This window comes from Conger conger, chromosome 3 (genome assembly GCF_963514075.1).
Source record: "Conger conger chromosome 3, fConCon1.1, whole genome shotgun sequence".
Classification (NCBI taxonomy): domain Eukaryota; kingdom Metazoa; phylum Chordata; class Actinopteri; order Anguilliformes; family Congridae; genus Conger; species Conger conger.
Genome location: NC_083762.1, coordinates 43590065 through 43602774, shown reverse-complemented (window position 1 = coordinate 43602774; position 12710 = coordinate 43590065). Strand labels below are relative to the sequence as shown.

General features: G+C 42.6%; 1 protein-coding gene across 1 annotated transcript in view; it reads right to left on the bottom strand.

The window, feature by feature from the left end:
* Positions 1–1776: 1776 nt before the first annotated feature.
* The window catches only part of itgav (integrin, alpha V), a 34772-nt gene continuing 23838 nt past the window's right edge, over positions 1777–12710 (bottom strand). The window contains exons 20-30 of the mRNA XM_061233837.1: positions 9613–9760; positions 9414–9518; positions 8354–8433; positions 7632–7712; positions 6790–6895; positions 6244–6402; positions 5984–6115; positions 4574–4687; positions 4378–4485; positions 4140–4262; positions 1777–3627 (exon numbers count right to left, since the gene is read on the bottom strand). Coding sequence (XP_061089821.1) covers positions 3535–3627; positions 4140–4262; positions 4378–4485; positions 4574–4687; positions 5984–6115; positions 6244–6402; positions 6790–6895; positions 7632–7712; positions 8354–8433; positions 9414–9518; positions 9613–9760 — 1249 coding nt within the window. The 3' untranslated portion in view covers positions 1777–3534. The remainder of the gene's footprint in view (positions 3628–4139; positions 4263–4377; positions 4486–4573; positions 4688–5983; positions 6116–6243; positions 6403–6789; positions 6896–7631; positions 7713–8353; positions 8434–9413; positions 9519–9612; positions 9761–12710) is intronic.

Here is a 12710-nt window from a genome sequence, read left to right as displayed (position 1 = left end):
CTGCCACACAATTGGGTGATTAGATAATCACATTAATAAGTAGGTGTAATAAAGTAAAAATGTTCCTAATAAAAGTGCTTGTTGAGTGTACATTTATGGAATACTGTTCCAGCCGAAATGGAAAAATTGGCTTTAAAAGAATTAGACTTGCATTAATTAATTAAATACTAAAAGAAATAACTATCCTGTTTTTTTGTTTGTCTTCGTGCAATTTCTTTTTTTTAATTCAAAAGCCACGTGGCAGCAGTTGCACATGATCTAGAAACCCTGTATGCAGTGCACTTGTTTCATTTTGTAACCTTTAACAAGGTCAACTTGTATTGTCCCTGATAAATAAACAATGAAAAAAATTTAAATAATAACCGTGTGTCAGATCCAAAAACATTTGAAAGGCATTTAGATTACTAAATGCCTTGAAGAGCTTATAACGTGTTACAGAGAAATGTTTGTGTTCAAATCCTAAACAATTGATTTCACAGTAGAAAACTATTAGCCAACATTAACACATTTTCAAATCTAGCCTTCATTTCAGTTTATCATGCAACTTCAGCTTCTTTGACTGGGTTTTATTGTCATTTTGTCGCAGCTAAAGGGGCATTTGGCCTGACACACAGTGGAGGGTCGTTACCCCCTTGCTGTGATAAACATACAATAAAAGATGCAGCCAATCTCTGCAATTCTTAAATTGTGATCCTCGGGGTCCTTACCGTCACCATCTTCCTCACTGTCCGTGGGGACAGTGTGCACGTGTGTCCTCTTCATGGCAAGTCTGCAACGAGCTAAGTGGTATGTTTAACCGTTTCTGTATTTTTTTTTGTACCGATTACCAGACTTGTGATGGCCAATTACCATCAGACTCTTCTAAATTCAATTCTTTGGCTTTTCCCATACTGACAAAGGGATTTTGCATAATTTTTTTATTCTTGTGAAACAGGAAGTGATGGAATGACACAATTTAATCTTTATTTACAATAAATCAAATCATACATAATTTAAAAAAGGCACGTCCTTTAAAAGTTAGTATGGTTTTCGGTGTGTATTCAAGTGAATTGGTAAGTGACCAAAAACTAAAATGTCCCTGTTTATAGGTGTAATAGCCTCCAAGCTTGCCATTATTTGCGGTTTAACAGAATGCCATCTAAAGAGAAAACAAGACAGTTGGTACACAGGGAGGTCATGGATAGAGCTTCAGATCGAAGGTTAGTGACACTAAATGGTGTTCATGCACATGCAGTGTCCCTTTCTCCCTTGTTTTCAGTGTTTAATATGTATTCAATTAATTAATTTATTTTACATAATTAATTAACTCATCAACATGTTTGACATGTTAAGTTAGTCCCGTGTTTAAATGTGTTCAAATTGCTTGCTTACTTGACATGGAGCATCTAAAAGATGAGGCGAAGTGATTCATTGAAAAGAAACAGCCACCTGGCCACAGATTGGTACCAGATTGGTACCAGATTGGTTTGTATGGTAGGGTATTTGTTTCTTAACAACCAGGTATGCTTCTACAAACAAAAGTAGCTTTCCTCATAGATTTGGATGGTACCACAACTCACCTCACGGTAAGTTACGAAGTTGCTTGTGCGTCTTCTTTCATGAATAAAGCCCCATGCTTCATAATCTGGGGATGTAGCTGGTCTCATGTTACCATTGGAATGTGCAGATTAATATTATCTTCTGCAGAAAAAAAAACCTGGGTATGCATATTACTGTTACAATTATTACACACCTGTACTCCATTCAATCATACTACAAACATCGGACAGCATATACTTTGTTTTTAATTGTATCCAACACAATTAATTTTATTTGGTTTATTTGACTGAATGAAGTCCAAAACTTTAAACGTAAAATTTTACATATTAAATCTGCATATGATTAAAAAAACAAAGATTAATTAAAATGTCCCCACTTTAAAACAATTATTGTTAATGCTATTCTTTGTTCTTATAAATTATTTTCCAGAATTCCATACTTTAAATTAATACCCAGGTGATTTCACATTACACTACAAGGGAACAAAGCTACTTTAAAGAAATCTAAAAGCCTAATAAAATTTTTAAAACAAATCATAAATGAAAACAAACTAATTTGCACATTACACAATTAATTCAGACAATTTAATGCACAATAATCTTGAATCTGATATACACTCAGTGAGCACTTTATTAGGAATTTGAGATTTCTTTGACATATTGGTTGTCTGTTGCTGTAGCCTATCCACTTAAGTGGTTTCATGGGTTGTGTATTCAGAGATGCTCACTGGATGCTTTTTGTTTTTTGCACCATTCTCTGTAAACTGTAGAGCTTGTGTGCATAAAACAAGACCTGCCACTTGATTGGCTGATTAAATATTTATATTAATAAGCTGGTGTACAGGTCTACCAAATAAATTGCTCACTGAGTGTATATATATTTTTTTCTTGCTGGATAAAATAAGGGACATCCTTTTCCTGAAATGTCTCGAATTTACAGTAAAACCATTTTTTTTCCAGCTATGAAAATATGACAGCTATTTATTGTCGTGTATTGTTTAATGCATGTGAATGCGGAATGCGGTGAATAAGTTCCAACAGATTTGAGTAAGACATACGTAACTTAAAAGCACGGAAAAGACACAACGTAGGCACCGCAAATATTCTAAGTAAGTTTACACAAACTCATATTTGTCTCCCAAAAAGAAAACAGTCCACAGAGGATACTAAAAAATTCTGCTGTGTTATACGTATATAGGTATATGAATCTGGCATGGGCTTTTTAATATATCCACAAAAACGTACAAGCCTTATTTACAATTATTATGTTTAAGTATATAACACAGGAGTTTAAATTTGTGCTCTAGAAATATTCTGGATACTGTACAATATAAGATCAATAGAGTGTCCTTGGAAAGGGTGATAATACTATCTCAAAATAATAATAATAATAATAATAATAATAATAATTTGTTAGATGACTGGCTTGAAATGTAACCATTAATTGGCACCACGTTGTACACCATGCCTTGCATTTGAAATCATTGAGACTGTATTTAATTTACCCAAACATTTTCCCATTTTATGTACAACATCATTAGACAAAAAAACCCCACAGCAAACACAAAGCCCCGAAACCCACCCATTGGCAGTAGCCATTTCCAAAAATACTAAATTACTGCAGTCAGATTAGATTAGTTTGAAGTTTCACACAGACCATAGTAAAGATGGAATAGGGTTTGTTTTACTGTACAAAACATTACCACTTGGCCTCTCAAGTTTGCATTTATGAACTGAAGACAGACATAAACTATAAAAATATCAGTGCACTAAAATGCATAAAGTAGTCCACATTGAAGAAGCCCTGAGCTCCTCACCAGCGCAACAAATGGGAGTAACCTAGCAGTACATAGCAGTGCTCAGCCTCCATTCCCAACTGCTATGTTTGTCAGTACCACTCGGTATCACACACTTTCTGCACCCTTTCACTCCGCCCCCCCCGTAGGGCAGAGTCGTAACTGCCTCGGAGAGAGGGATTTTACAGAGTTTGGGGCCCTCAGGCCTCAGCATTGCCGTTCTCCTGCGGCTGCAGCTGTTCCTTCTCCGTGCAGTCCTCCTGGGGCGGCCGCACACGCTTGAAGAAGCCCAGCTGAGGGAAGGAAGTGGGGGAGGGGGGCAAAGCACAAACTCACAAACATTCCAAGACCCACTTCATGAGTGGAAACATTTTCTATGACCCATCTCTTATCATAATGTATAATGCTTTTATAACATTATATTACAATCTTCAGATAGATATGGAATTAATTTTTCTGCCTGCCTAACAACATGTTATTCTACAGAGAGGCACTGTGCAAGTACAAACTGTCACGTGAACAGAACAAGGACATTTGGTCAAGGAGGGAATGGAGTTTCTTTGGCTTAATTACAACAACAATATACATGTGTATCATGCCCCATCGATGTCTTTCTGATCGATCAGCCTAAGCACCTGTGGCATTTTTCACATGTAGTTCCCCATCCACCTCAACCCTTCTGAACCAGTAGAGGGCCTCCACCTCCCAGTCTGTGGAATTGCTGGAGTGCCACCTCAGTCTCACACGGCGAGTAGACATTTAACAGCAGCATAGGAGATGGAGGGGCTGCAGGAAGGTTGCTTACCTTGTACATGATAAAGATGAGCAGAGCCAGGAGCAGGAGCCCGGCCAAAACCGCCAGGGCGATCACCCAACCTGGAACTGGTTGTGCTGTCCCAGTCTGGGCCCAGATCACGGCCGTGTTGACCTGGGGTTAGAGAGAGGCGGGGTTGGCTGGGGTCAGTCGCATTTCACTGTCGAAGGCACGTCTTCCCGTTTCGCCTTCATCCACCAAACTGAGGTTCTTCAGCTCAAATACTCACTCGTGTGGAGTCTGATGGGAGCTCCGACACCAGATTTTTGTAGGGCATTTCTATGACATTGAAGGTAGCAGAGGACTCCACACTATATGACCGGTTCTGGACCTCTGCCTAAGGTAAGGAGAGAGAGCCGGTTACCATCACACAGAACAGAACAGGTGTACAGATGGCGTGGGATGGTTGTGGGGGGGGCTCTCACCGTGAGGAAGGTTGCCACGCCCAATCGGGAGCGGATGAACAGGACAGCGCTCTTTCCCTTCTCCAGGCGGCCCACCTGGCACTTGATCTTCACGCATTCAGTTTTTGTGCAGTCCTGAGAATGTAAACACATCACAAGTGCTCAGGTTCAAGAACAACACATACAGTGTGATCACTTTATTAGGTAGACCTGTACACCAGCTTGTTAATGCAAAAATGTAATCAGCCAATCATGTAGCAGCAACTAAATGCATTAAAAAAATGCAGATATGGTCAAGAGATTTGGCTGTCTGACCAAATGTCAGAATGGGGAAGAAATGTGGTCTAAGTGATATTAACTATGGTTGTTGGTGCCAAACAGGGTGGTTTGAGTATTTCAGAAACTGCTGATCTCTTGGGAGTTTCATGCACAACATTCTCTAGAGTTTGCAGAGAATGGTGCAAAAACATCCAGTGAGCAGCAGTTCTGCTAATGAGAGAGGTAGGGGAGAAGGGCCAGCTGACAGGAAGGTGACAGTAATGCAATTAACCAAGCATTAAAATAGTGGTATACAGAAGAGCATCTCAGAACACACAATGCATCAAACCTCTAAGTGGATAGGACCTCTACAGCAGCAGAAGACCAATAAGTCTAAAAAAGAATTCCCTAATAAAGTGCTCACTGAGTGTATATTCCATAGAGCATCTAACAACTTGGCCATTTTCTAAGAAGCAGAATGTAATTTTTAATTGGCCTCGAAATTGGTCTAATGATTTTGGCAATGTTGCTGTCTTGTGAGGAAGACTGAAAACAGTAGGTTGGGAGCAGTCGATAATGATGGCAGGCTGGCTGACTGCCTGCCGAAGAGAATATCATTTTACTTCCACAGCCAATAGCAGACTATATGATAAGGGAGATATATGATAAAATCACCAAATAAATTTATGAAAGCGATTTGTTGTAATATGCAGTCACAACATTGGAACCTTTGAAAATAAGTTTTATAGCTCTTTTTATTTAATAAAGTTAGTATTTAACATTCCAATTAAAAAAATTAGTAATTTTCATTTTCATTTTTCATTGAATATTCACATTAAAAGAAAAAAAAGAAAAAAGCTACATTGAAATCGAAAAGCACAAGTATTTTCCAAAACCGAATCAAAATTGAACCAAACTCAAAAAACACTAATCGCTCAGCACTAATAGCCTAACCATCGGATCACTCAAAAGAGTCAGTCTAGTAATCTGATAACCAGTCTTCCTACCGGACTCATAACTAACCAATGCAACTAAGCAAGCAACAATTTGCGATGGCAGCACTAGGTTCAATAGCGGACAGCAGCGTGCATCATGCACCAAATGTCAATTGTTTTCATATGGTGCGAGACATTCAGTAGTGGCATGCCCGCTGTTCATGTGGGGTGAAGGTACCAGTATCTCCAGGGACTCCCCGTCCATCCGTTTTTCTTCCAGGTCGCGGCGGTGCACGTGATTCCGCTTCCCGCCTTCAGTCCGGTCTCCACTCTCTGGAATTGTCTCGTTCGTCCCTGCAGCCGTGGGATTCTGGGAATCGAAAAAGCAGGAAATCCCAAAGCTTGGTATGCTTGGTCTCATTCAACATCCTGATAGGGAGCGACTCAGACAGCCCGGCATGCGGTGATAAAATAGCGGGCAGCACGGGGGTAGCGTACCGTGACATTCAGAGGGTTTATCTCCATGTCAGTGCTGCAGTTCATGGGTCCCTCCACCTCATACTTGGTGATGTAGAGTAGGGAGCCATTGTGGAACCTGTAGGGCCAGGATATTTCCAGCATGGCCTTGCTGAAGGTGCTTGGGCCGTTGTTCCGAAGCTGAAAACGGTGATTCACATTCATTCACTTAGTAGAAAATACCCCCCAGAACGACTTGCAGGACTGTGCACACAGTATGGCTGGATGAAAAGAACAGTTCATAAAGCAGTTAGGTTCTTTATAAAGCGTAACTGCATAAAATAATACAGGAGTAAACATATTACCAAGCACATTTGGCACAGTGAGAAAGATAATTCAACACAAGTCAACCTCAAAAGTACAATATCAATCACAAAGTGTGCCAATAATCAAGTACAGACTGACTGTCAAGCAAACTGTCAACGGAAACAAAAAAGGAATGATTAACCTAACCAAGCCTGGCATACGGTGAATTTTCCATTCGTTCAGAAATGGCATAGAGGCATCAGTAAGAGGGGAGGTTCTGACCTCATAGGTATGTTGAACCAGTGGTCCAATGTCATCCTCAAGAATGGGGTTCTCTTTTGGCAGCCAGTTGGCGATGGGGAGAAAGACCTGGTCAGGATTGGACGCACTGGGGAGGCAAAGGGGAGGGAGGTTAGAGTCCATGGTGGACTGATTCCATAAGATAAGCGATGCAGAGAGCAATTTTGTGTGGAAAAAAATAAGTAGAAAATGAGGTGGACACTGATAAATAAATGACAAATAAATGCATACAAAACACAGAATGAAGATGGTTTATTTCCACCAAGAAGGAGAAGGCTACAAAAATGGTGATTAGGCTTAGCACTGCACACAAATAAACCTTTTCCTTCATGTTTCCCCGTTCATTCACTGTGCAAAAACTTGCTATTGTTGTGCATTCGCGATGTTATGTTGCATTCTGACTTGAGTAGTTTAGGCTGCCGCCAGTTTTATAAAAAATATATTGGTTCATTTTTAAAACCGCAATTTTGATGGCAATAATTAAAATTACATTTAAAAATAAATCCAACTTTGCCATGTAAATTAAGGATTCATCATGACTCACCACAATCCATCACGATTCAGTCATGTGATGTGGCAGTTGTATCGTGACATTTGCATTAAGATGCATCAATATATCTTTACACCCCTAATTAGCATGTGGTTAAAGTACACATTCTCATTTTATTAATGGGAAATTTTAATTATTTGCATGGAAATTGCCATTTTTTTAAATTAAAATCTCAAATTTAGCAGTACAGAGGCAAATAAATGATGGTCTTTGTTCCAACATTATGGAGGACACTGGTAATGCTAAAAGGAAAACAGACTGCACAGCTACATACCCTCGGATTTCCACCTTGGCCAAAACTGCAAGCTTTATGACACTGGAAGCCATAGGGCTGGTGTTATTAAACTGGTTGGAACTGTAATAAAATAAAAACATGGGAAGATTAAGAGGAATCTAGAAAGATAGAACAATGTCAAGAGGAAGAAAGGTTTCTCAGTCAAAGGATATTTTATAACCAATCAGGTGGTGGTGCTGTTGCATTAAAACTTTGTCTGAAATCATGCCAAGATGTCATAAAATATGACCTAGGTAAATCTATACCGGACTAAACATTTAAACCATTTTGAACAAAAAATAAACACAGAAGACAAAATAATACATTATTTTATGTATTATTTTTCCTTAACTTTTTAAGAATTTTAAGTTAAAGAATCTGCTCCATTTCTCAAACACAAATATGTTTCAACTACAGAGGGGAATTTTTGAGATATGCTTGCCTACATTTGGCCCAGTTATGAAGAAAATGTACAGTATTTGTAAAAATGTACAGTATCACTTCCTGCTTCTGTGGACATTCTGAGCAGCTCATGCAAAAATTGCATGCTTATATTCTGCATTCGGTTTCCCTGAATAGGAGTCGTCCCTGAATATTCTGCTGAATAAGGTGTCACATTTGTTTTTATGTGGCTTTTCATGTGCGTATGTGCCCTAAACCCAAATAACCTTACTGTTGTTTACTGAATGAGCCGTTATTTTTCTGCTTGGCCTGCGCTGTACCTCTGGATCTGCAGGTCATACTTGACGGAGGTGTCCTGCTCAGAGAGCTGGTGTACACTGAACCGCAGTCCCACAACCAGCTAGAAAAGAGGAAGAAGGAGATGAGTCAACTCTTCTGTGTAAGGGAAGTGGGCACAGAGACTGCTACTGGTCATATCAGCCTGCCATCCACAAAGCGAAACCTCTGCTATCTTTAATCTTGGCAAAATCTTACTACTAATGAATATGAGCATCTTGGGGTATAGCCTCTATATTGCTGCTGTCTAAGTCTTCTTTGAACGGTTGATTGAGACACCTTCATCCCTGTCCTGAGATTGTTGCGATGTCACTGAATGTTTCGCAGTTTTTATTCACAGCTCTCACAATGTTTCTGCAATCAACTGCTGTTGTTTTCCTTGGTCGACCTGTTCAATGTCTGCTGCTCAGTATGCCAGCGTTTTTTCTTTTTCTGGACATTCAAAGTTGTTGTACAATGCTTTTGCAATGTGCAATGGCTCTGATTGATTCCCCTCTTTTCTCATCTTCAAAATGGCTTGCTTTTCTCCCAAAGACAGCTCTCTGGTCTTCATGTTGGTTTATCTTTTCTAACACAACTGCAGTCTTCACAGGATAAGCCCAAGGCTAAAACCAAGAGTAGACATTCAGAACGATTTATTGTTTAACCAATCAACCGACCAGGACACATCTGTGCACCAAGAAAGACCTGTCAGTCAAAAGGTGATAAGTTCTATAAAAATACCAGGAAATAAAAGCCGAAATTCGGATCCGTCATCTCGTGTACATCTTTTGACCTCAAACTTGTCTTCAGTGTATTGCAAAAAACAAAGAAACTGGCCTTGCTGTTCCAATACTTTTGGAGGGAACTGTATGTACCTACTGTACTTCTGATTGGAATGAGACTTGAAATTGCAAGCAGACCCAAGGTATGAACTGGTGGAATTGGGAAATTAAACCCTCATTAATAAGGGTGCATTCAGTCCGTATTCAAACAGTACAGTGCAGTGCAGTAGTGAAAGAGAAAGGTGGAAAGACAATTGGAAAACAGGAAAAAAATACTCACTTTGGTTCCTCCTTTCATTGGGTTTCCCAGGTCACACACCACCACGGCCTGTGTCTGGTTTTCCCTTTTGTACGCGCAGGAAATTCTGGATAGTCTGGATGGAGTCTAAGTGGGAACATTTTCCAAACGTTCAGCCTTTTATTCCAGTACACACTGTTCAACTTCAGCTTTTTGACGGAAAAAAAGGGGTCAAGCTCACCTCCGTGTTACGCACAACGCCGATGTAGTCTGCCTGCGGGGGCATGAAGACGTACAGCTCGGCCTCGTAAGCTCCCTCACCCCTGTTCTCTGCAGTCACCTCCAGGGTCATTGGGCTGTCGTCTCCAATGTAGATCTGGTTCTGATCACTGAGGGGGGGAGAGAGAGAGAGAGAGAGAGAGAGAGAGAGGGAAGGAGAGAGGGAGAGAGGGAGTGAGAGAGTGAGAGAGAGAGAGTGAGAGGGAGAGAGAGAGACAGAGTGAGAGAGAGGGAGTGAGAGAGAGACAGAGAGTGAGAGAGAGAGAGTTAGAGAGAGACAGAGTGAGAGAGAGAGGGAGGGAGAGAGAGAGAGAGAGAGGGAGAGAGGGAGTGAGAGAGACAGAGAGAGAGACAGAGTGAGAGAGAGAGTTAGAGAGAGACAGAGTGAGAGTGAGAGAGAGGGAGGGAGAGGGAGGGAGAGAGAGGGAGTGAGAGAGACAGAGAGAGAGACAGAGTGAGAGAGGGAGAGAGACAGAGTGAGAGAGAGAGAGTAAGAGAGAGAGAGGGAGAGAGAGTGAGAGTGAGAGAGAGAGAGGGAGTGAGAGACAGAGTGAGAAAGAGAGAGAGGGAGAGAGAGAGACAGAGTGAGAGTGAGAGAGATAGAGAGAGAAAGAGAGTGAGAGAGAGAGAGAGAGGGAGGGAGTGAGAGAGAGACAGAGTGAGAGTGAGAGTGAGAGAGAGAGGGAGAGAGGGAGTGAGAGAGAGAGAGATAGAGCGAGAGAGAGAGTGAGTGAGAGAGAGAGAGGGAGTGAGAGAGACAGAGTGAGAGTGAGAGAGAGAGACAGAGAGACAGAGTGAGTGAGAGTGAGAGTGAGAGATATAGAGTGAGAGGGAGAGAGAGAGTGAGAGAGAGGGAGTAAGAGAGAGAGAGGGGGAGAGAGAGACAGAGAGACAGAGTGAGAGAGGGAGAGAGACAGAGTGAGAGAGAGAGAGTAAGAGAGAGAGAGGGAGAGAGAGTGAGAGTGAGAGAGAGAGAGGGAGTGAGAGACAGAGTGAGAAAGAGAGAGAGGGAGAGAGAGAGACAGAGTGAGAGTGAGAGAGATAGAGAGAGAAAGAGAGTGAGAGAGAGAGAGAGAGGGAGGGAGTGAGAGAGAGACAGAGTGAGAGTGAGAGTGAGAGAGAGAGGGAGAGAGGGAGTGAGAGAGACAGAGTGAGAGTGAGAGAGAGAGAGATAGAGCGAGAGAGAGAGTGAGTGAGAGAGAGAGAGGGAGTGAGAGAGACAGAGTGAGAGTGAGAGAGAGAGACAGAGAGACAGAGTGAGTGAGAGTGAGAGTGAGAGATATAGAGTGAGAGGGAGAGAGAGAGTGAGAGAGAGGGAGTAAGAGAGAGAGAGGGGGAGAGAGAGACAGAGAGACAGAGTGAGAGAGAGAGAGAGGAAGACAGAGTGAGAGAGAGAGGGAGTGAGAGAGACAGAGTGAGAGAGAGACAGAGTGAGAGTGAGAGAGATAGAGAGAAAGAGAGAGTGAGTGAGAGAGAGAGGGAGGGAGTGAGAGAGAGACAGAGTGAGAGTGAGAGAGAGTGAGAGAGATAGAGTGAGAAAGAGAGAGAGTGAGTGAGAGAGAGAGAGGGAGAGAGAGAGACAGAGTGAGAGTGAGAGAGAGATAGAGTGAGAGAGAGAGATAGAGCGAGAAAGAGAGAGTGAGTGAGCGAGAGAGGGAGAGAGAGAGACAGAGTGAGTGAGAGAGAGATAGAGCGAGAGAGAGTGAGTGAGAGAGAGGGAGTGAGAGAGAGACAGAGTGAGAGTGAGTGAGAGAGAGAGAGAGAGAGAGAGAGAGAGGGAGGGAGGGAGGGAGTGAGAGAGAGACAGAGTGAGAGTGAGAGTGAGAGAGAGGGAGAGAGGGAGTGAGAGACAGAGTGAGAGAGAGTGAGAGAGAGAGAGATAGAGCGAGAGAGAGAGTGAGTGAGAGAGAGAGAGGGAGTGAGAGAGACAGAGTGAGAGTGAGAGAGAGAGACAGAGAGACAGAGTGAGTGAGAGTGAGAGTGAGAGATATAGAGTGAGAGGGAGAGAGAGAGTGAGAGAGAGGGAGTAAGAGAGAGAGAGGGGGAGAGAGAGACAGAGAGACAGAGTGAGAGAGGGAGAGAGACAGAGTGAGAGAGAGAGAGTAAGAGAGAGAGAGGGAGAGAGAGTGAGAGTGAGAGAGAGAGAGGGAGTGAGAGACAGAGTGAGAAAGAGAGAGAGGGAGAGAGAGAGACAGAGTGAGAGTGAGAGAGATAGAGAGAGAAAGAGAGTGAGAGAGAGAGAGAGAGGGAGGGAGTGAGAGAGAGACAGAGTGAGAGTGAGAGTGAGAGAGAGAGGGAGAGAGGGAGTGAGAGAGACAGAGTGAGAGTGAGAGAGAGAGAGATAGAGCGAGAGAGAGAGTGAGTGAGAGAGAGAGAGGGAGTGAGAGAGACAGAGTGAGAGTGAGAGAGAGAGACAGAGAGACAGAGTGAGTGAGAGTGAGAGTGAGAGATATAGAGTGAGAGGGAGAGAGAGAGTGAGAGAGAGGGAGTAAGAGAGAGAGAGGGGGAGAGAGAGACAGAGAGACAGAGTGAGAGAGAGAGAGAGGAAGACAGAGTGAGAGAGAGAGGGAGTGAGAGAGACAGAGTGAGAGAGAGACAGAGTGAGAGTGAGAGAGATAGAGAGAAAGAGAGAGTGAGTGAGAGAGAGAGGGAGGGAGTGAGAGAGAGACAGAGTGAGAGTGAGAGAGAGTGAGAGAGATAGAGTGAGAAAGAGAGAGAGTGAGTGAGAGAGAGAGAGGGAGAGAGAGAGACAGAGTGAGAGTGAGAGAGAGATAGAGTGAGAGAGAGAGATAGAGCGAGAAAGAGAGAGTGAGTGAGCGAGAGAGGGAGAGAGAGAGACAGAGTGAGTGAGAGAGAGATAGAGCGAGAGAGAGTGAGTGAGAGAGAGGGAGTGAGAGAGAGACAGAGTGAGAGTGAGTGAGAGAGAGAGAGAGAGAGAGAGAGAGAGGGAGGGAGGGAGGGAGTGAGAGAGAGACAGAGTGAGAGTGAGAGTGAGAGAGAGGGAGAGAGGGAGTGAGAGACAGAGTGAGAGAGAGTGAGAGAGAGAGAGATAGAGCGAGA